Source organism: Pseudorasbora parva, chromosome 8 (genome assembly GCF_024679245.1).
Source record: "Pseudorasbora parva isolate DD20220531a chromosome 8, ASM2467924v1, whole genome shotgun sequence".
NCBI classification, from domain to species: domain Eukaryota; kingdom Metazoa; phylum Chordata; class Actinopteri; order Cypriniformes; family Gobionidae; genus Pseudorasbora; species Pseudorasbora parva.
The window spans coordinates 35,651,291-35,674,183 of record NC_090179.1 but is presented as its reverse complement, the minus strand read 5'-3'; the positions used below and the strand labels follow the sequence as shown (position 1 = coordinate 35,674,183).

General features: G+C 37.0%; 2 protein-coding genes across 2 annotated transcripts in view; both read left to right on the top strand.

The window, feature by feature from the left end:
• Positions 1-1,265: 1,265 nt before the first annotated feature.
• Positions 1,266-11,156, top strand: coq8b (coenzyme Q8B). Its single transcript, XM_067451044.1, has 15 exons — positions 1,266-1,381; positions 2,023-2,201; positions 2,296-2,625; positions 4,122-4,188; positions 4,902-4,973; positions 5,057-5,176; positions 5,417-5,502; positions 6,816-6,956; positions 7,060-7,141; positions 7,260-7,353; positions 7,632-7,773; positions 9,302-9,409; positions 9,853-9,918; positions 10,164-10,250; positions 10,406-11,156. Coding segments are annotated over exons 1-15 (1,872 nt in total). The 5' UTR covers positions 1,266-1,380; the 3' UTR covers positions 10,703-11,156.
• A 2,196-nt stretch (positions 11,157-13,352) lies between these two features.
• The window catches only part of numbl (NUMB like endocytic adaptor protein), a 61,541-nt gene continuing 52,000 nt past the window's right edge, over positions 13,353-22,893 (top strand). The window contains exon 1 of the mRNA XM_067451043.1: positions 13,353-13,829. The gene's annotated coding sequence lies outside the window, so the exon portion shown is untranslated. The remainder of the gene's footprint in view (positions 13,830-22,893) is intronic.

Genomic DNA, 22,893 nt, shown 5'->3' with positions numbered 1-22,893 from the left:
GAAAATATACACAAATAAAACATAATTAAATCTCCATTTGTATATTCTGTAGGCCTATGAACGAAACAACAGAATATGTAGTGCAATAAACAAAAATATCATCTTCAAACATTAAGGGGGGGGGGGGGGGTCAACTTGCAAGGAGATAAAATAACATTGAAGTATGTACAAAATCTTAGAAGGAAAGAGACTCATGAGTCCTGACTTTACACAATTCACCAAGGTATTGATTATCTTTAGAGAGAAAAGAAGAGATGTCTGCAAGACGGAGGGAGAGTTATTTAAAGATTATGAGGGCACATGAATTTAAAACAATAATAATGGTGTGCATGGATACATTGTTATAATAAATGCTACAGTATTCCATAAAATAATAAAAATTGTCTATTTTGATTTCAGGGTGATTGTAATATTTACACTACAGTGAAACAACACACATTTTGTAAGATACTTTTAGATTAGACTGTTACACACGACTACAATTAGCCTACTAAAGAACAAATCCCATATTAATGTTATTTTTTCATGTTGTTTTGGGGAAACGGTTGTATCCTTTATCAACATTGAACACATTTTTAAATGTTTTCCTAAATATTTGAGACAAATTGACCTAAACCTTATAAACGAGTTAAGCTCTTTCTTTACATAATAATGTTTCTCTAAAAGACACATGGTTTCAGTGGAAGTAAGCGATAATGCCATAATTTTAATAAAATACAAAAGTAATACATAAGACTAACATTAACAGTGCATTTGTCTTAAAAGTGGCGATTTATTTAAAAGTGGACGTGTTTATGTAATAATTATAAATAATAATTAATAATAATTAATATAATAATAATAATAATTAATATAATTAATTATTAATAATAATTAATATAATTAATATATTAATATTTAATTGGAAAATAACACTCAAACTCTGCATTATGCTACTAATTACTCCAGAAAGTCAAATGAAAGTCACGGCTAGCTGTGCTTCACACAACAATCAATCAAAAACACATGTGAGTGACAGGCAGCGGCTACTCGTTGTTTGTAATGGTAACTGCACTTTTCACACTGGCCAGTTTACGGCGTTATCCTCCACCAGTTCATTGGCCACTGAGCCATAGCGAATACGCCCAGTGCCAAATAAGAAAGAAGTGTATGTCAAAGCTGATACTATGGTTACCAGGTTAAACGTGTTTGCTTTCCGCTACTGATTGGTTGTCAGCAGGCTCTTAAAAACCACCCCTTTTTGATATCTGCAAATTTGGTTGGCTATGTCAGTTGTCAATCACCGGACTGACTGGAGTCTTTCCGTGTCCGGTAGTGTTGTGGTTGCAAAACAGACAGAGGTGTGCGAGTAGAAAGGACTTCTCACAGGCGCTGTAAACGAGTAAGTATAATTGCAGTTAGACACTATACCGCTGAACTCATTTATAAGTACAAGCTGGAAACAACTGTACAGTGTAAAAGTGCAAGTGAGTAAAATGCATGCGTATGCATATGATGTCCATGCTATGTCATGTCATCATAACTTGCGTAACAATAAAATATAGCTAAGTTAATCTATTGGATTCGATAAAATAGTGGACAATATTAAACAATTTTTATTACTAGAAGTTAGTTAATATTATTAACATGAATGGATACATTTACAATGTCCTTGTCAATGAATTTGGACATGGAATAAATGCACTTTAAAGTGCCTTTACTTTATATCAAGCCTAATTGCATATTTGCAAATGCAAATTGTATGTGCAATTTAAATTGTCACATTAACAAGCAAAGTGAAATTATATTATTTAACAATAATTGAATAAAATATGAATATTACATCATTAGATATGTTGCCAAATCAACTAACTGAGTAACAAACTAAATTTGAAGCCCTAAACAATAAACATGACAAATGCACATATCAAAATTTAAAACTGAAAACTGAAAATCAAAATAATACTAAAATATCTGCCTGTTATCACTTTTCAGTAATGATATAAAGGTTCACTACAATTCATCTGCACCTGTGATTTTTAGTGTTGTTGGCAGAAGTGCTCCAGGTGTTAAGGGGCGCCGGCAAGGTGGGCGCTGCCTTCACCAGCATTCAGGGCGAACAACTCAGACTGATGGCCTGTAACTCGACCTTTGGTGCAGGGGTCAAAGCTGCAACCGAGGTGGTCGAGGGTGTAATGGGCACTGTAATGGGAGGAGGCGAGGTTAGTGAACGCATACAGATTTGCACATTTAAAGATATGAATAAACATTGTAAAAGAAATAACATTGCCAACACTTTTTTAAATTTTATTTCAGACTCCCAAGACTGACGAGTTCCCTGACATTGAGAAGTGGGAGGAGATGGACCCGGATGAAGCAGCAAAGTGGACAGTCGGCTCTGAAATGCCCCCAGACTTTTCCACCAAAGATGGAAGGCTTGAAACGTCAGAGATGCCTTTCGGCGCACCTACTGGCACGGTCAAAGGAACTGGTTGGCCCGGTCAAAACACTCGATTTTTGCATGTATCAGTGTCTCATCACCATACTAGGTTTATCCATGACTCTATGGTGGCCAGGTTAAGCCCTGAAGACATTAAAAAGGCACGGGAGGCAAAGCTGAATATTGCCAAGCCTGTACGGCAAAAGGTGAGGTTTTAAAGGGTTAGTTCCCACAAAAATGAAATTGATGTCATTAATGACTCACCCTAATGTCGTTCCACACCCGTAAGACCTCCGTTCATCTTCGGAACACAGTTTAAGATATTTTTGTTATTTAGTCCAAGAGCGTATCCAAGTGTATGCACACTATACTGTGTGATAACACACTATAATGTCCAGAAAGGGAATAAAAACATCATTAAAGTAGTCCATATGTGACATCAGTTGGATGATTAGAATCTCTTGAAGCATCGAAAATACATTTTGGTCCAAAAATAACAAAAACTAGGACTTTATTCAGCTTTGTCTTCTCTTCCGGGATTGTTTTCAATCCTCAAATAAAGATTCAAATGAATCAGCGTATTGATTCATGATTCGGATCACCAATGTCACATGTTTTCATTCATCCGAATCATGAATCGATATGCTGATTCAGAACCGTTTGAATCTTTGTTTGAGGATTGAAAACAAATGTGGAAAAGAACACAATGCTGAATAAAGTCGTAGTGTTTGTGATTTTTGGACCAAAATGTATTTTCAATGCTTCAAGAGATTCTAATTAACCAACTGATGTCACATACGGACTACTTTGATGATGTTTTTATTCCCTTTCTGGACATGGACAGTATAGTGTGCACTGTGCATATACTTGAATACGCTCTCTGACTAAATATAAAATATCTTAAACTGTGTTCCGAAGATGAACAAACATTGGAAATATAAGCCAAAAACTGGTACTAGAGCTGCACGATTAATCATTAAAAGATTGTGATCTTGATTCAAACACTCATGTGATCTTATGCCTAAATGAAAACGATTCTCCTATGTCTATTAAATATTTGACAACACCGGAGCATTCAGAATTGGGTTAGCGTGTCATGTAGTATGGGTTTTAAGCAGTCTTTTCAACAACACTAAAAGTTTCTTTTTCGGATATAATCACAGATGTCTACGATAGCGAGCAAAATAGATAAAATCACCTTTTGAAGGACCTTGGTGCTTCAAATAACAATTTTATCATTTATGCCACTAGGTGGTGACAAGTGACTTACATTTATTTGTCATTGGCTGTGTTTGGCATACTATCATACTATTACTATTTGTGCAGTGTCCAGTACGTATATTGTGTGTAGTATGCACATTTTCTGTCTGCATGGAATACCCGGATGATCTATATTGCCAGGATCTACTAAATACAACTCTAGAACACTGAAATCAGTATGGAATCTGTGTTCAGAATGGCATACTACCACAACTTCTGCTATATTGCAGTATGCAGTGTGTGTACTGTGAATAGTATGTGAACTTTTTGTATGCATAGGATTCCCAGGTTGCCATCCTTAATTGTAATCATGATTACAAATTTGATTAATCGTGCAGCCTTAATTTACAGTTTTCTTTCCTAGCATGTGTTGCTAATTTATGGGAAAAAAATGTTTTGATAAATCCATTTGTAGACTTTATTGAGCAGTTTGATTTTGCAGCTTTGTGAGCGAGCCAGAGAACGGAAGGTTCCTGCCACGCGAATTAGTCGGCTCGCCAATTTTGGGGGTCAGTGATTTTCAGTTTTATCATTTGCACTACAGACTGTTTGTAATGCACACACACGCACATACACACATTGGCCTATGTGGTTTACAGGGACTCTCCATAGGCGTAATGAATTTTACACTGTACAAACTGTATATTCTATCCCCCAACACTGCCCCTACCCCTAAACCTACCCATCATAGGAAACATTCTGCATTTTAACATTTTTAAAGTGTTTTTAAAGCTATTTGAAGCCACGTTTATGTTGTAATACCAGTGTAATACCCATGTACAAATGTGTGTCCTCATAACACACAAACACACACAATACCTCTATATTACTATATAACATTTAATTGCCATTGTCATAATTTTAGATATACAGCTTTACAGAATAACCTGCATTTGCATTTATACTTGTTCTCCAAATTTTTGCGGGCATTATTTCAATTTGAATCCATGTAATTGGGATTTTTTGTGAAAGCGATAGATTTACCGCACACGTATTTCTTACATAGCTACACTATTGACAATTAAAAAAAAAAAAAATATATATATATATATATATATATATATATATATATATATATATATATATATATATATATATATATATATATATATAATTGTTTTGCATGCAAAGTTGGCCAAAATATTACTAATGTGGTCACACATTAATAATGAATTTATTATCCTGTGAATAATAATTATACTACCCATCTACTCTTTTGTAGGATTAGCTGTTGGTCTAGGCATTGGAGCCATTGCTGAGGTGGCAAAACAGTCCTTTGGAGGAAAACGCTCAGGTACAATGTGGTAGCCCACTTGCCTTGTTTCTAAAACTGGTACTGGGCATATTAGTCAAATTTCTGTTGTTTTTCACTTTCAGAGATGGGGGCTATCTTAGACTCTCCCCTCCTGTCAGAAGCCAATGCAGAGAGAATAGTGAACACGCTGTGTAAGGTTAGAGGAGCGGCTCTCAAGATTGGACAGATGCTAAGCATTCAGGGTATATAATTCAATTTTATTGTGGTTTGGTACCAAGTGCCTATATTTGTTCATATAAATGATTACGCTAAATATTTCTGGTTTAAGAGCTTGAAACTCTTCCAGATGTCTTCTGTCCTTGGTTGCTCTTCACAAAATATTATTTAGAGCATTTCAAAGGCACAAAACAAATTAGATGCGTTATTTTGTGATGTTAGGAAATTTCCCTCTGTGATGTTTCTAATTTTCATGTCCTCAATAGATAATAGCTTCATTAGTCCACAACTGCAGAAAATATTTGAGAGGGTTCGACAGAGCGCAGACTTCATGCCAGCCTGGCAAATGCATGTAAGTTACTTCATTAATGCAGTGTTATTTGTTATGAAAAGAATCTTCTTTTTTTGATCTTATAAAATATTAACTACACAAATATCAAAACTGCATTGATGTCTTGAAATAATTGGGTTAATGAGCACCATGCTGGAAAGTCTCTTTTTAAAAACAAGCTGTTTCAATATTCATCAAAAATGCTGTTAAAACACCAGCTTGAAATAGAGCCATTTTCATAGCAGTGTTATTATTTATTTACTACTATTATATTATTTATTCATATTTAAAACATTTTAGTATTTTTTTTATTCATTCTTATTTCAGCTTTAATTAGTAATTTTAGTACATCAACTTCAGTTGCTAATATAACATTTCAAATTTTGTAGAAGTTTTTCATCTAATATTTATATTTTAGTTGAGCTTTATTTTAATTAAAGGTGCACTGTGTACATTTTAGCAGCATCAAACGGTGAGAGATTGCTCACTCTTCCCTTCTGAGCACATAAAGAAGCTAAGGTGACCGACACAGGACAAAGATGTCGTCATCTGAGACAGTAGATAGTGACTAGCGCTCTGTAGAGAAGTTTGTCCGTTTAGGGCTACTGTAGAAACATGGCGGTACAAAAATGGCGACATCACTGTAAGGGGACCTGCGGTTTATGTAGATGGAAATGGCTCATTTTAAGGTAATACAAGCATAACAGTTCATTATATAAGGTCCTTATACGCTACTGAAAATAGTTATACGCATTACATTGCATTTCTGTCAATAGAGCCTCAGAAATGCTACACACTGCACCTTTTATGAAAATTATTTTAATAGATTTAGTTAACCATAACAAGTTGTTTCATAGACTGTGCAATTTATACAGCTGATTGATTGAGCTACCGAGTAGCTATTTGTTTGTTCAAGTCAAAAAGATCATATTTATGAGTTGAACGCACATAAATGGCATCACAAAATCGTAAATGGGAAGCTCTGTATTTTCTTTTAAAAACATTAAAAAGCAAAACACCTGATGGACATTCTTTGTTCTTCGTTTTTTCTAGAAGGAGTTTAAACCTTTTTCTTTCTTTTTTTTGTTAATTAAGATACTTAAGTACACTGCCATCTTGTTTCGATGAAAGTGAACGTGTCTGATGTCGTAAATACAACTTCTCAATTTGTAACTACAAACTTCCCATGAGGCCTTGAACGCACCATATGACCGTGATGACAGTTGTTTGTTGTACTTCTAACCCCTAATAGCTCCTTCTTACTGTCATTTTTCAGATGTTGTTAAGTTCACTTTTGTGATATCTCACCCACTGTGTTGAAACCCCATGTGCAGAAAGTGCTTGAGAAAGACTTGGGGTCTGGGTGGAAGGAGAAACTCTCATCACTCGAGGAAAAACCCTTTGCTGCTGCCTCTATCGGTCAAGTGCATCATGGAGTTTTGCATGATGGGAGGGAAATTGCTATGAAGATACAGGTATTAAACTGGAATTTTCATGATATCTTTTCAGCAGTCTGAGGTTTTGCAATATCTATTGATTTTATATGTGTAAACAATCATTTAATGTTTTCTCATATAGTACCCTGGTGTCGCTGAGAGCATTCATAGTGACATCAACAATCTTATGTCTGTTCTGAAGATGAGTCTTGTGCTGCCTGATGGTGAGCACTGGCAGTTGTTTTTATTTTTAAATTAAGTTCAAAAAGCACATCTCAGGATTGGTACATTGAGTCATACACATTATGTGGGATGTCAGTAGCTATTCATTTAATTTAACAGGTCTGTTTGCTGACAGTAGTCTTGAGGTTCTTCAAAGGGAGCTGGCATGGGAGTGTGACTACAAGAGAGAGGCAGAGTGCGCAAAGCGATTCAGGTATATAATAAATATTCAGAATCAGATATAATAAATATCTGGATTGTGTACTGTTTGAAGGAACCACAATTACACTACCATTTAAAAGTTTGGGCTCTAATGTTTTAAAAAAAGAAGTCTCTTCTGCTCTGCAATGCTGCATTTATTTTAGTTAAAAAAATATATTGGAAATTGGATAAATGTACATATTGTGAAATATTATTACAATTTAAAATAACTGTTTCCTATTGCATATTCAGCAGCCACACATTATTGACTCTTTTTCTTGACTCTTACAGGAATATGCTTGAAGGAGATCCAGTATTCGTGGTCCCTGAGGTCTTTGATGAGCTGTCGGGTCGTTGTGTGATCACCATGGAACTGGTTAATGGAGTTCCACTTGACCGCTGTGTGGATTTGAATCAGGAGACTAGAAATGAGGTGGGTTATATAGTTAAACAAAGAACATACATTTGCTATAGTGATTTATTTAATCATTTGCTTAATTATTATTATTATTTTTAAATGAGGGGTCACTTAAGAGAAGAGCAATTTTTGAAGGGGACACAAATAATACAGCCAAAATTGTACTTGTTAGGATATGTGTGATAGCCTAGAAATCTAGATGCACCCTAGCGGCAGCAAATCTAATCTGCCACGAGTGTCGTCTAGCAACTCTCAATACACTTCTGAGCTGTAAAAGCCAAACTCTGGTCAGGCCAATCACATCGTGTATAGAGTTGGTGGGCGGGGCTTAACATAATGACGGCCGAGTTGCGCTTGAGTGCTACTAGTAAACAGAGAAGCTGGCGAACGGCGGTCTTTCGAATCAGCTTTGACCGCAACTCTGGAAGACTTGGAGTTAAGCTTTTCTCTGAGAAAAGAACAAAGAACGGCACTGAAGTCATTCTTAAGAAGGGAAGATGTGTTCAGAGTTTTGCCGACCGGATACGGCGAATGTTTAATCTATCAACAAGCTCTGCTTCACCTTCGTTGCTCTGGTTGGTTGTAGCTCTACCCAATTGCGTGCACGCTGTGCAAAGGGAGTTTGAAAGACAACCGTTTATCCGCCACTCGGATTGAGCCCTTTCGCTGGTGAGTTTCCAGACCAAACATCTTGATGTGGGTCAGGCTATATGTTTGGCGCTGGTGCACTAAACATTATCTTATGTCCGTTTTTCTTTTCTCTGTCATTTTTTCTGGCCAACAACACAAAGCAATAGTTGTTTAAGTACGAGTTATTAAAAGTTTAACCACACGCGGAAATATTAAATATTAAATTATCTTGCTTCTTCCACGTAGTAGTGAGCAAAACCCAACACAGCGGTAAGTCTACATAAGCCGTATGTCAGTTTACACATGGGCTTATCTCCATGTTAGTTGTAGTGGGTGACTTACAACAAGCTACCAAACAGCAATTGTTAAAATATCGGACGTATGGAAAAATACATCGGTATCAAAAAATTTTTGTCATTGCTAATTTATTAATAAATAGCATTGTCTATATTAAAGATAAATAAAATGTTTAAAGTGAATGAAATAGCCTTGACAGCTCCATAACTACTGAAGAACTTTGTTCTTTCCCACCGGACTTGTGAAAAGGTGAGGTGCGTGATGGACCAAACCATTGTGAGGCAAGAGAGGGGGGACTCTAAATGTTTCTAAACTTAAAACCCATTGGTTTGCCCAGTTTGCTTTTTTTAATAATTTTATAATGCACAATGTGTTTTTTTAAATAATATTTTTAAGGGGGGACTCCCCCCTGCGATTTATGCCTATGCTTGGCACATTTTTTATTTTTTATGTTTTTATTTTATAAAAATATACCGTCATTGATTCTTTTTTACCTAAGAGTTGTGTGAATAACCTACAGTAGCATTGTTATTGTTTGTCTTATATGATATACTATTTTATTTTACTGTGAAAATTAACTTTCAGGAAATAATTCTCACTCACCTTTATTCTGTAGATCTGTTTTAACATCCTGCAGTTGTGTTTGAGAGAGCTGTTTGAGTTCCGCTTCATGCAGACAGACCCCAATTGGTCCAACTTCTTCTATAATAGTGAACAGAACAAGGTGAGCAACCAATAAGACTCTGACGACAGAGGTGTGTATGTAAATTTAAATGTATTTGCTCATCTATAGTTTTACATTAACAAATTGTCATCTTACACACACACACACACACGAACACACGAACACACACACACACACACACACACACACACACACACACACACACACACACACACACAACAGCACATTTTGTAATTCTCGAAACTATTAACTTGTTGTGCATGTGTCTTCAGTCCAGTCTCTGTCCAGTTTCAATAAGCTCTGAAGGTCTTGATCACTTTTTAGAAATCATATCAAGATCACCTAGTTCAGATCAAGTCATAAAGTTTGATTTTGTCAGTATGATTTTATTTCCATATTTCTTCCATAATTTCTTACTTGCATATCTGAGACTTCTTCACTTCTCCCCACTGAGATTCAACATTTGTTGTTCATTATAACAGATATTTCTGTTGGACTTTGGAGCCTGCCGAGATTACCCAGAGTCATTCACAGATCATTATATAGAGGTACAGATTTTTGGAAATATTTTTACATAACACCTTAGTGGGTAGGACTGGAAAGGGATGTGACTACGAGTTTTTCATAAAAAGTAAGATTACGACTTTGGTTATTAATGGGAATCTCTGTTTTTGTCAGCATAGATGCATACATTATACTAATAAATATTTTAAAAAATGACCACAGAACTTACAAACATTGTTATACATCTTTCTTAAAGTAATTATAATTAATTATCACCTTGTCATTCAAGGTGGTTCATGCAGCGTCAGTTGGAGACAGGGCAACTGTTCTGCAGAAATCTAAAGACCTGAAGTTCCTTACTGGTTTTGAAGCCAAGGTTTGTGGCTTTATATGGTTTATAATACTCATTGCGATAGTTTTAGTGTCTTGGATAGTTTCTTTCCACTTTATCCTTAATTTCCCTCTAGATTTAAAGCCATTACTTTCTCTACATTTTCTAGATTGTCCTCTAAACGTTCTTATTCTTTTCAGGCATTCGAGGATGCACACGTGGAGGCAGTGATGATCCTCGGCGAAGCGTTTGCTTCCACGCAAGCATTTGACTTTGGCAATCAGAGTACCACACGACGCATCCAGAGTCTGATCCCCGTCATGCTTCAACACCGTCTCACTCCTCCTCCAGAGGAGTCTTACTCTCTGCACCGCAAAATGGCTGGCTCGTTCCTCATCTGTTCCAAGCTAAACGCCCGCATTTCCTGCCAAAAGATGTTCCTTGATATTTACAATGCCTACAAACGTCAACAACAGGAAAGATGCACCCAGGTATAAGTCTTGAGGGTTACGTATATGCGACTGTTTAATCACTCAAGAACTTAAAGACTTTAGATGTGAAACCTCTGAGAGACAGATGATTATTTATACGTAGAAAGTTCAGCTGTTTGTGTTTTCTTTTATTTGCTTTTTGATAAAAAAACAACAACAACACATTCGCTGTTAATCAAACAACAAGCTGAATGCAAAGGTAAATGTTCATAGATTTTTTTTAAAGGTCCTTGTTATGATCATTGCCAAGCTTTTAAAGATATGACATTGTAAGATATGAATATAATGATTTTGCTCCAGTGGAGTGAATTACACATAAGAATTCTTGTGAATGGTGTAAATCTAACAATAGAATTTGACTGCACGGTTTGAATTGTAACATCATGTTGCAATTTATATCACGTAAGAAAAGTCAATGTGTGTATTTCTCTTCTCATCATTAAAAGTATGACATAACTGATGTAGCAGATAGTAAGTTTTAGTAAATAGTGGTTTAGTAAACATTACACTGTCTTTTGGATAGTTATAACACCAGTAACACACTAACATAACTAAATACTATGATACATGAATATTCTAATTATCCAGGACTTAAAGGTGATAGAAGACCTTTTCAAATTATAAATCTAAGGTCACACCCAGATATTTTGCATATCTCCTGATTATTTGTTTATAGGTTTATTTATTCGTTCACTAAAATTAACATGTTTTGCACATTCCATGATAGTACCGTAGTATTATTTGCAATGGATGTTTAAAATGGTACATGAATATGGTAATATTCTAGAATTTCCCTCAGCTTTATTTTTTATTTTTTTGGTTTGTGTATCTTATGCACTATATTGACAAAAGTTTAGTGACGTCTGCCTTTACATGCATATGAACTTTAAGGACATCCCATTCTTAATCTTAAGGGTTTAATATGGAATTGCTATAATGGCTTCATATCTTCTGAGAAGGAGTGTATGATGATACATTTTTACCATTATTCTAGAAGCGGATTTGTGAGGTCAGACACTAAAATTGGATGAGTAGGCCTGGCTTGCACTCTCCACTCTAATTCATCCCAAAGGTTTTCTGTCAGGCTGAGGTCAGGAGTCTGTGCAGGCCAATCAAGTTCCTCCACATCATATGTGCTCATTCATGTTGGAACAGGAAAGGGCCATCCCCAAACTGTTCCCACAAAATTAGGAGCATGAAATTGTACAAAAAGCATTGGTATGCCAAAGGATTAAGAGTTTCTTTCTCTGGAACTGAGGAGCTAAGTCTAACCCCTGAAAAACAACCCCACACCATAATCCCCCTCCACCAAAAGTTACACTTGGCACAATGCTGTCAGGCAAGTACCGTTCTCCTGGCAACCGCCAAACGTAGACTCATCCATTAGATTGCTAGACAGAGATGTGTGATTTGTCATTTCAGAGAACCCGTCTCCACTGCTCTAGTCCAGTGGCGGCGTGCTTTACACCACTGCATCCGGCGCTTTGCATTGCACTTGGTGATGTTGCTTGGATGTAGCTGCAGTGTCATGGAAATCCATTCCATGAAGCTCTCTACGCACTGTTCTTGAGCTAATCTGAAGGCCACACAAAGTTTGGAGGTCTGTAGCTATGGACGCACTGTGCTCTTTAGCATTCGCTGATCCCGCTCTGTGATTTTACGTGACCTACCCCTTCGTGACTTCGTGCTGTTGTTCCCAATTGCTTCCACTTTATAATACTACTTACAGTTGACCGTAGAATATTTAGTAGTGAGGAAATGTCACAAATGGACTGTTAGCAGCCATATCACCCTGTAGCCCAAGACTGGTTTCCCACTGAAGCTAAGAATGGCTGAGCCTGGTCAGTACCTGGATGGGAGACCAACTGGGAAAACCAGGTTGCTGCTGGTAGAGGTGTTAGTGAGGCCAGCAGAGGGTGGTCGCCCTGTGGTCTGTGTGGGTCCTAACACCCCAGTATAGTGATGGGGACACTGTACTTAACTGTCAAAGAGCACCGTCCTTCGGATGAGACGTTAAAATCGAGGTCCTGACTCTGTGGTCATTATATATCCCATGGCACTTCTCGTAAAAGAGTAGGGGTGTAACCCCAGTGTCCATGGGCCCTTACCAATAATGGCCTCCTAATAATCCCCATCCACTGAATTGGCTCTATCACCCTCTCTCCTCTCCACCTATCGCTGATGTGTGGTGAGCACACTGGCGCAGTTGTACTGTGGCTGCCGTCGCATCATCCAAGTGGATGCTGCACAATGGTTGAGGAGAGATCCCTGTCATAAGTGTAAAGCGCTTTAGGTGTACAGTAGTACATATGAAAGGGCTATATAAATTCCTCATTCATTCATTCGTGTACAACGCTTGAGTTCACTGAGCTCCTCATAGTGACCCATTCCTTCACAAATGTTTGTAGAAGCGTTTGCATACCTAGGTGCTTTTATTCACTTTTGGCCATGGAAGTGATTAGAACACCTGAATTCAGTGATGGAGAGGTGTCCCAATACTTTTGGCAATATAGTGTACCTCTATATTTAAAAATGTTTTATTTTTATTTGTCATAAATGCATTTCAAAGAAATAGTAAATGTAAGTATTGTTTTAATATTTTTAATTAGATTTGTATTTCTTATTATATACATTTTTAAACAAATAATTATTTTACGTAATTGTTAGTTCTAAAAATTATAAAGGCAGTAATTATGAGCACTCAGTTCAGAAAAGTGTGGTTTGGCCTCTAGATGACGGTATTTTATGCCTGCCGTCTGAATACTTGCAAGATCCCATTCAGACTCTTAAACATCAGCGGGAAGAGAAAATTTGCATAAACGCCCGTGTGCGCCAATGAGCTTGTTGAGAGGGCGGGGCTAGCGGGTGGAGCCGCGGGAGGAGCGCAGTCTATGCGCCAGTGACTACTGCCCAGTGAATAACAAACGCAGAGATTATCCAAAATCCGTCCATTTCTCACGGCCGTTTTTTAAATTTACGACCATTAGAAGCGCCTCGGGCCACGTGCATCTATTCGAGCGTCGGTTTCGCGAGAAATTCTGATGTAGAGTAATCTCAAAGCATTTTTTCCCCACATTTTCTCTGGATTACACAAAAGGCGGCACGGACACTCATTGTAGTATCCTTCTATTCGGTAAGTCTCAATGGCATTCTGTGCTCTCATGTAACATGCATTATTTATAGTTTTAGGCTATCATAAATCACAGCTGAAGTGGTTGGAGATTGCATGTCTACATGTTTCATCAGATCCATTTATGATTAAAAAGAAGCATGCAGATAAAATAATAGAGCTATTCCCTTAGAGTTTTAAGTGTATGATGGAGTAAAAAAAAAAAAAAAAAAATACACATAGACTTGCTTTTCTGGATACACAAGAATGTCAGTGTGATTGAGTCCAGATGTTTCTGAATACACAGCATCATATACACCTATATGATAGATGGTGATAACATGATCCAGTGTGAAATTATGCAATACTTATAGTGTTTCTGCTGAGAGTGATAATATTCCTTTATTAGAATCCATAGCCTCCCTCATCAATAATTAGATGACTGTTTTTGATCAATAATGGTTTGGCCTTACACTGTGAGGAGTTAGTCAGAGCCCTCACTGAAATATGAGTACAGGACTGCAGATGCTTTATGTGGACTATCAATATCAGCAACTTAATAATCAGCATAGAATGATTATAAATAAAATACACAAATTCATGCAGATTCTCTTTGTATACTTTTCCTACTTGATGTAGTCATACTTAAAATGATTGATAAACCTATGATGGTAAATTATCCTTAGTTAAAATAGTTAATTTAGACCATAGTATATGAAAGTTATTTTCTGCGTTGAAAAAAAATATTTAAAGTGTGCAAAACCACATTGGAGCTGCTGGCTTTAATGGAAAGAAAAACAAAGAAACATAAATATCTTAGAATATCTGAACACAAGAAAGGCGTTATAAAATGATAATTTTGGGTGAAATATCGCTTTAGTCTGGTGTGGTTTGCCCAGTTTACTCTACGCCATAATGCATCAGTGTTACCTCAATTTTTACATAATTTTTATCATCCATTTAACTTACTACAGTAATTTCTGTAATTTCTGGCATGTGTTCAGAGCTTCAGCTTGATTCAGCATCAATACTTTGACCCCATTTTCATTTTACTTAAAAATTAAGGTAGCATTTATTTTATTTTTTCAGTTGGGGGAGCTTTTTTATATAAGCCATTCTTTAAAATAACTATATATATATATTCTAATACAGTAAATTTACAGTATATATCTTAATAAACTGATTTAGTCTACTGAAATACTAATTTAGTATTAATTGAATACACCTGAACTTTTGGTTACTTTTGGTTGCTGCTAAACTCAAAATCCAAGCTAGTTTAAGAAATCTTGTTCAATACAAATCATTATTAATTCGCAGAGTCGTCTTAAGCTAGTTTGGAAGTAATGCACACAAAAAATGTAAGCAACTTTCTTTGCTGCACTCTTTAATCACCTGTCACACTAACTGTTGGTATTGGACAGCATGTCCATAACAGCTGAAGTGTTTTTTTTGTGTGTTTTTTTACTGTCCTGAGTGGGTACCGTCTGTCCCGCGTGTCTGTGGTGTAATTGTTATCCAGATGGATGAACAAGAGGACACAGCAGCTGAAACTACAATAGCGTAGGGGCAAAGGGCATTCAGACGGCTGCCAGCTAAGCTGTGGCACTGGAGAAGGATGTCATTTCCTTTGTAATAATAAGGGTGTGACTTCTAAACAATGGACTACAATTCTGCGCCATAGAGAGGGCAGTTGCTTGAAAAAGCCATTTCCGTTTTTTGCTGAGCCATTCTTCAAGTGCAATGGGAGAATTGTGTTGAGGGATTTGTGTCTTTGTGATTTGGTTTATTTATTGTCAGTCAAGTCTCATAATTTGACAAAGCACTGTGGCTTATCTCATCACCAGGCTTTCATATAATGTATCAAACAAAATGATCAACTCCTGATCCACATGGTGCCTCACAAGTAGCCTGGCTCCACCAATATATTGGTGGAGCAGGCTACTTGTGAGGCACCATGAGGCACAGATTGGGTTTTATATATATATGCTTGTGTGTGTCCTGTCTCATAATTTGACTATATAATATAATATATATTGGCAATAAGAGTAAATTATTTAGCTATATGAATATGGAAATAATTTGCCAGGGGAAAAAAACGTAGCAGGCATATAACTTTGGAAAAAATTACTCTCCCAGTTTCCTCTGCATTTGTGTGAAAAGTATTGTAGTCATTCAGAGGAATCCCATCAAAGTGTGCATAGCATTCAGCTGTGAAAATCAAAGTAGTTTAGCTCAATTTCTAAGGTCGACCTTTACGCGCCAATGCACACGTTTGATTGCTTGCTTGTAGACTGTACGTTTTTCTCTGCATTAAGAATATCATACCACATCCACTAGTACATGACTCTACATTATGTATGACCACACTTAAATGGACTTCACAGTGGGATCTCAACAGACAGAGTGATACAGCTCTTTACCTTAGTGCTCATAATGGGTAATTTAGTGATGCTTGGCAATGTTTCAGGATTCTGCAAAGGAATCTGTTTAGGATCAAAATGTTTCTATTGAATTAAAGAGTGTAACGTACTGTAGATCTAGACTTGCAGACTCTGTTTTAGTTAGGTAACTTAAAGGGATAGTTCACCCAAAAATGAAAATTTAATGTTTATCTGCTTACCCCCAGGGTATCCAAGATGTAGGTGTGTTTGTTTCTTCAGTAGAACACACATGAAGATTTTTAACTCCAACCATTGCACTGTCAATCATAATGCACGTGAATGGGGTGTTTTTTTATGAGAGTCACTATAGTAACACATACACATACAAATCCATATTAAACCCTGTGGCTTGTGGCGACACATTGATGTCTTAAGACGCCAAGTGATCAGTTTCTGCGAAAAACCGAATAGTATTTATAGTATTTTTTTAAACCTCGTATCAGACGACTCTAATCCAGTATTCCCAATGCCATTACTTCCGCTGGAGAAGGTCAAAATGATGGCGCGATGTTAGATATTTACGATGTGTTGCGGCCCATACGTTCACCCACAAATTAAAATCTGTACTCTCCATAGACAGCTACGCAACTACCACTTTGATGCTTCAAAAAGATCATAAAGAGATCGTAGAACTAATCCATATAAATCCACATTTAATGAGCGGTTAAATTTCCTGAAGAGACATGATCTATATGCTTAATATGATGAAGGCCAAAATGGTTTTGGACTGGCAAAATCATTGACAGAAACTGTGTTCATTAGCGATTCTCCGATGGCACATCTTGTCTGTTTCGTGAACACAAGGATACTACAACAGGTAAACATGTCAGCTCTGTGAAGGCTACACTGGAAATTAGTTGATTTTGATGAGCCAATATTGATTATTAAATCCCAAGACTGATCTTTTAGTCTATGCTGTTTTCTGTTGATGCTCAAACAAAACTTTACTGAATCAGTACTCCTGTCATGTTACTCTTGATGCTAAACAGCTGCTAGTAGTACTTTTGTTTTCAGTTTTTGGCTAAATAAAAACTTTAATTTTGGTGTTTAAGTAAAAAAAAACATTTTGGTTCATCACTATTTAACAGAGTTTTATAAAGAGGTTATTTTTTGGTCTTTTATTTTTTTGTGGGGCCTAAAGTAGCATCTCAAAATCAAAATTAGAGCGATTTGATCACGTGTTGATCAACTTAATGTTGACCTTAGCCACTATGGCACCTTCATCACCATACTTTTGTGGAGAATTGAGTTTTTGTTTGTCTTTATATTGCTTTCTACATGATGAGAAAATGATGATGGGAATTTCAGTCAGTGGTTACAAACTGGGTTCCAGACCTACGTGAAGGAAGGCAATGGAACTGAACAATTAGAGCAGCTTGTTTCAGTCATAAACAGAACTACTGCGGATGCTTTACAAGAGCTCATGCTCTGTGTTCTCATAGTCTTCTTGTAAAGCATCCGCAGCAGTCTGTGTGCTTACGTAAGAGAAAGAGAGTGAGAGAGCAACAGGGATAGAGAAACATAGTAGCATCTCTCTGTTTGTGCCTGATAGAGCTCCCCTGTGTGGTACAACTTCAAAGTCAGGGACACCGCAATTACAAAATGAAATGAAATTCCCCACTGATTGCGGTGCTGAGGCACTCTTTATATATGAAGTGGCATCTCCTGTCTGATGCCTTTGTTCTTTTTAGCATCCACATCCGAATGCCTGTAACAGCAGGGCATTGCTTGGTTTTTTTTGCAGATGCATTGCTGTTAGCCTTTAATTCTTTCCAAAAGACCTAGAAGATAAAAGCAAAGCAAATTTCACACCCTACAGTACCAGAATGTAAGTCTCAGACAATCCAATTTGAAGCTGAATTCAAAACAAAACTGATTTACATGATGGCGTTTCCTTCCATTAAAGCAGCAGCAGCGTGTTATTTTTGCACCATTAATGGCACCAAATGGAACTGCAAAAATAATGGTTCCATAACATAATTTAAAAACATAGCAATAGGACATAGCATCCATTACAACTATTTTTAGAAATGTGTCAAAGTTTGCAACCCTCTACAGACACACTGAAGCCCGAGTCGCTATTGGCTACACATTTTTTTTATTTGACTTACCAGGAATGCAAGAACATTGCTTTTTTTTTTTTTACTTAAATAAAATATAATATATATATATATTTATAAAGTTTTAAACACCATTAAAGTCAAGTAAACATCTGTAATGAACAAATTATCAGACTACAAGAAATGGCACAAATAAATACAATAATAAAGATGCTAATTAAATAATGCTTTTCAGGTATTACAGGTAGATCTAACTGTAGTTAGATACAGAGTAGGTAAATAATATTAGGTACAGAAATGTAATAAAGTAATACAATGTAAAATAACACTGCATAGTCTTCACTGTATAAAGTAAATATTGTCCGTTCAAGAGCAAGAAGATGTGAAAGAATGCTCAATTCAGTATTCACATGCTCAGACATTTTAAAATTGAACATTGGTCTGGGGAGTCTGCTCTGTATTTTCTACTGCACAAGAGGCGTGATCAACTGGCAGTATTTAAATAACTCTGTACGCAATTGGATAGTCCTTTAACCAATCAGACCAGCAAGAGGCGTGATCAACGGGCACCGACCCATCGCTTCTCTTTCAGTCATCGTGTTAAAACCCACCAATTGCACGCCAGGTGAATAAGCCAGTCTGTGATTGGTTCCTGGAAAAGTGTTACAGAAGCAGTAGAAATGAAAATACGGGTTTCCAGACTGAGTTGCCGGGCGAAATCCAATTAGATTAAAGCGTAGTGTAGTGAGTGTAGTTTTTATTTACCGTTAAGCAGGTTAACCAGTTTGCACTGCTAAACGAATAAGTTACCTTGCTAACTGTTTAAAGAAGTGTTTAATTTGAGTAAATAAATATCCATTAAAAACAGAGTTCAGGAGAAACACGTTCAAATGATCCATCCAATCAGCATGAGAGATGAACTACATAGCCGACTCACCTCATGTTATTTTAATAACCACCTCAATTTTTTAATGTAAAGCGCTTTGAGTGCCTTCAAAAGTGCTATATACAATCTTGTTCAAAATAATAGCAGTACAATGTGACTAACCAGAATAATCAAGGTTTTTCGTATATTTTTGTATTGCTACGTGGCAAACAAGTTACCAGTAGGTTCAGTAGATTGTCAGAAAACAAATGAGACCCAGCATTCATGATATGCACGCTCTTAAGGCTGTGCAATTGGGCAATTAGTTGAATTAGTTGAAAGGGGTGTGTTCAAAAAAATAGCAGTGTGGCATTCAATCACTGAGGTCATCAATTTTGTGAAGAAACAGGTGTGAATCAGGTGGCCCCTATTTAAGGATGAAGCCAACACTTGTTGAACATGCATTTGAAAGCTGAGGAAAATGGGTCGTTCAAGACATTGTTCAGAAGAACAGCGTACTTTGATTAAAAAGTTGATTAGAGAGGGGAAAACCTATAAAGAGGTGCAAAAAATGATAGGCTGTTCAGCTAAAATGATCTCCAATGCCTTAAAATGGAGAGCAAAACCAGAGAGACGTGGAAGAAAACGGAAGACAACCATCAAAATGGATAGAAGAATAACCAGAATGGCAAAGGCTCAGCCAATGATCACCTCCAGGATGATCAAAGACAGTCTGGAGTTACCTGTAAGTACTGTGACAGTTAGAAGACGTCTGTGTGAAGCTAATCTATTTTCAAGAATCCCCCGCAAAGTCCCTCTGTTAAAAAAAAGGCATGTGCAGAAGAGGTTACAATTTGCCAAAGAACACATCAACTGGCCTAAAGAGAAATGGAGGAACATTTTGTGGACTGATGAGAGTAAAATTGTTCTTTTTGGGTCCAAGGGCCACAGGCAGTTTGTGAGACGACCCCCAAACTCTGAATTCAAGCCACAGTACACAGTGAAGGCAGTGAAGCATGGAGGTGCAAGCATCATGATATGGGCATGTTTCTCCTACTATGGTGTTGGGCCTATTTATCGCATACCAGGGATCATGGATCAGTTTGCATATGTTAAAATACTTGAAGAGGTCATGTTGTCCTATGCTGAAGAGGACATGCCCTTGAAATGGTTGTTTCAACAAGACAATGACCCAAAACACACTAGTAAACGGGCAAAGTCTTGGTTCCAAACCAACAAAATTAATGTTATGGAGTGGCCAGCCCAATCTCCAGACCTTAATCCAATTGAGAACTTGTGGGGTGAGATCAAAAATGCTGTTTCTGAACCAAAACCAAGAAATGTGAATGAATTGTGGAATGTTGTTAAAGAATCATGGAGTGGAATAACAGCTGAGAGGTGCCACAAGTTGGTTGACTCCATGCCACACAGATGTCAAGCAGTTTTAAAAAACTGTGGTCATACAACTAAATATTAGTTTAGTGATTCACAGGATTGCTAAATCCCAGAAAAAAAAATGTTTGTACAAAATAGTTTTGAGTTTGTACAGTCAAAGGTAGACACTGCTATTTTTTTGAACACACCCCTTTCAACTTATTGCCCAATTGCACAGCCTTAAGAGCGTGCATATCATGAATGCTGGGTCTCATTTGTTTTCTGACAATCTACTGAACCTACTGGTAACTTGTTTGCCACTTAGCAATAAAAAATATACTAAAAACCTTGATTATTCTGGTTAGTCACATTGTACTGCTATTATTTTGAACAAGACTGTAAATCAAACTAATTATTATTATTATTATTATTATTATTATTATTATTATTATTATTATTATTAATATTATTATGTTCCAGCGTTCCTCCACCATCCTAACATCCTAACTCTCGGCTGGTTCCTGTCCCAGAATATGAGGGGAGTACCGTGGGTTCAGGCCAGAGCTTGGAGCCTTCCCCTCGCACAGCTCACTATACTCTTTTACTCTATTATTTGTGTGTGAACTCATGAATAACATATTTCCCCTAATTTATACTACATACACCAAAAAAAAAAAAAATCTCTTTAGATATTGATCATCTTATTAATTTACTTTGGGATCCAAGGAGGACTGGAATCCGAATCTTGCATAAAAACAGCCCTGTCAAACCCTTTCCCTGTCCTCCATTGTTTAGATCAACTGATAGTCACTCCCTGAGTCAATGTTATGCTGTGTCCATTTAAATAAACTCAGAAATGTTGAAAGGGCTGTAGAGTTACAATGTGGAAATAAATCTACGATTGCCTAGGTTTTTGTAGATGTCTGGATTGGAATAGCAATGTGTTTCAAGTATCGAAAAAAATACACACAGCAGTTTTAGAAACCAAGATCACAGGAAAAGAGGGCATGCACATTGATTGCCAAGATATTTAGACTTCTCCTCGGACTTTCTACAAATACTCGACTTAAAAGGTTAGAAGTATCACATGTCTGTGACGGGGGGGCGGGGTTTGTGCCGCTCCAGCCCTCAGTGTAATTACTGTGACTCATGCCTAATGCTAACATAGACAAATGATGGAGGGTGTGGAGGCTTTTACGTCTTTGCCTATCCTGACATTCCCATGTTTCCAATCCTCTCTTTTCCAAACATCTGTCAGAAGCTTTCAGCTGTTGAACAGATGTTGCAGATCCTCTCATCTGTAACCGAGGATCCCGCTGGAATGAGGTGGAGGAGGAAGAGTTGGAGGAAACAAGCGGCTGCCCAATAATTTTTACTTTTTAAAGTGTATTTTAGGCCAAATATCAGAGACTCTCCCCTTGATGAAATATGATTCATGTGGTGGTCATGGTTTACAGTAGTAAACGGAGATCTGTCTCGTCTGACCACATGTGATCGGTTCACATGAGACCGATGTTGTTGTTGGTTTGGACCGATTTTAATATCCATTCATGCGTCACCAATAACATTCCCACAAGTAGTGGGCCAAAGTGGCAGGAAGGAGTTTATGGAAAACTTGATTCTATGTAAACACAGAACATGTAAACTTCTCAGGGAAGATTTTTGTAGTGAGAGTCAGACAGTGCGACTGCAAAGCTGTGAAGATCTGAATGTCCAGAAATTATGTAGAACATCTACAGTACAAAATAAAACAACAGAACAGGCCATTTGTTTTGCAATAGAAACATGGCAGACTCAGAGAATGTTGGATTCCTTCTTTTCTTCCATGGTTTGCTAAATCACCTCTGTCTATCAGGTTTTCTGTTTAGCCTCCTGCCCTCGATCAATACTTCTTGCGCGGAGCCCATCTCATCTATTATTGCAGCACTCGCTCGCTATCTTGGTGTAGTGGTTTCACTCACTTTCACTTTTTCATCAGTTCATTTTCAGGCTAGAAAATGAAAGTATGCAATTCCACAAAGGATTTTGTGAACAAGAAAATGTGCAGTGCACTCATTAGGGAGCTAAGAAATATAAAAACATCTTTAGACATTACAAAAACATATTTCACTTGAGTAAAATGTGTTCAGTATTGTGAAAAGATGCTAAATTGCTTGTGTGCTATGACAAAGTACATGCGCTTTGGAAATGTTACTTTTCTGATTAAAATTGTGAATGCAATTTAATTTACATAAAAAAACGCTCCAGGTTTGCTGTTTCTTGTTTGTAGAGCTGCATTTTGCACAGATTCTACTAGCTTGCCCTGGTTTAAGCGTTTTTTTTAGCAGGGTATTCAGAATTTACAAACT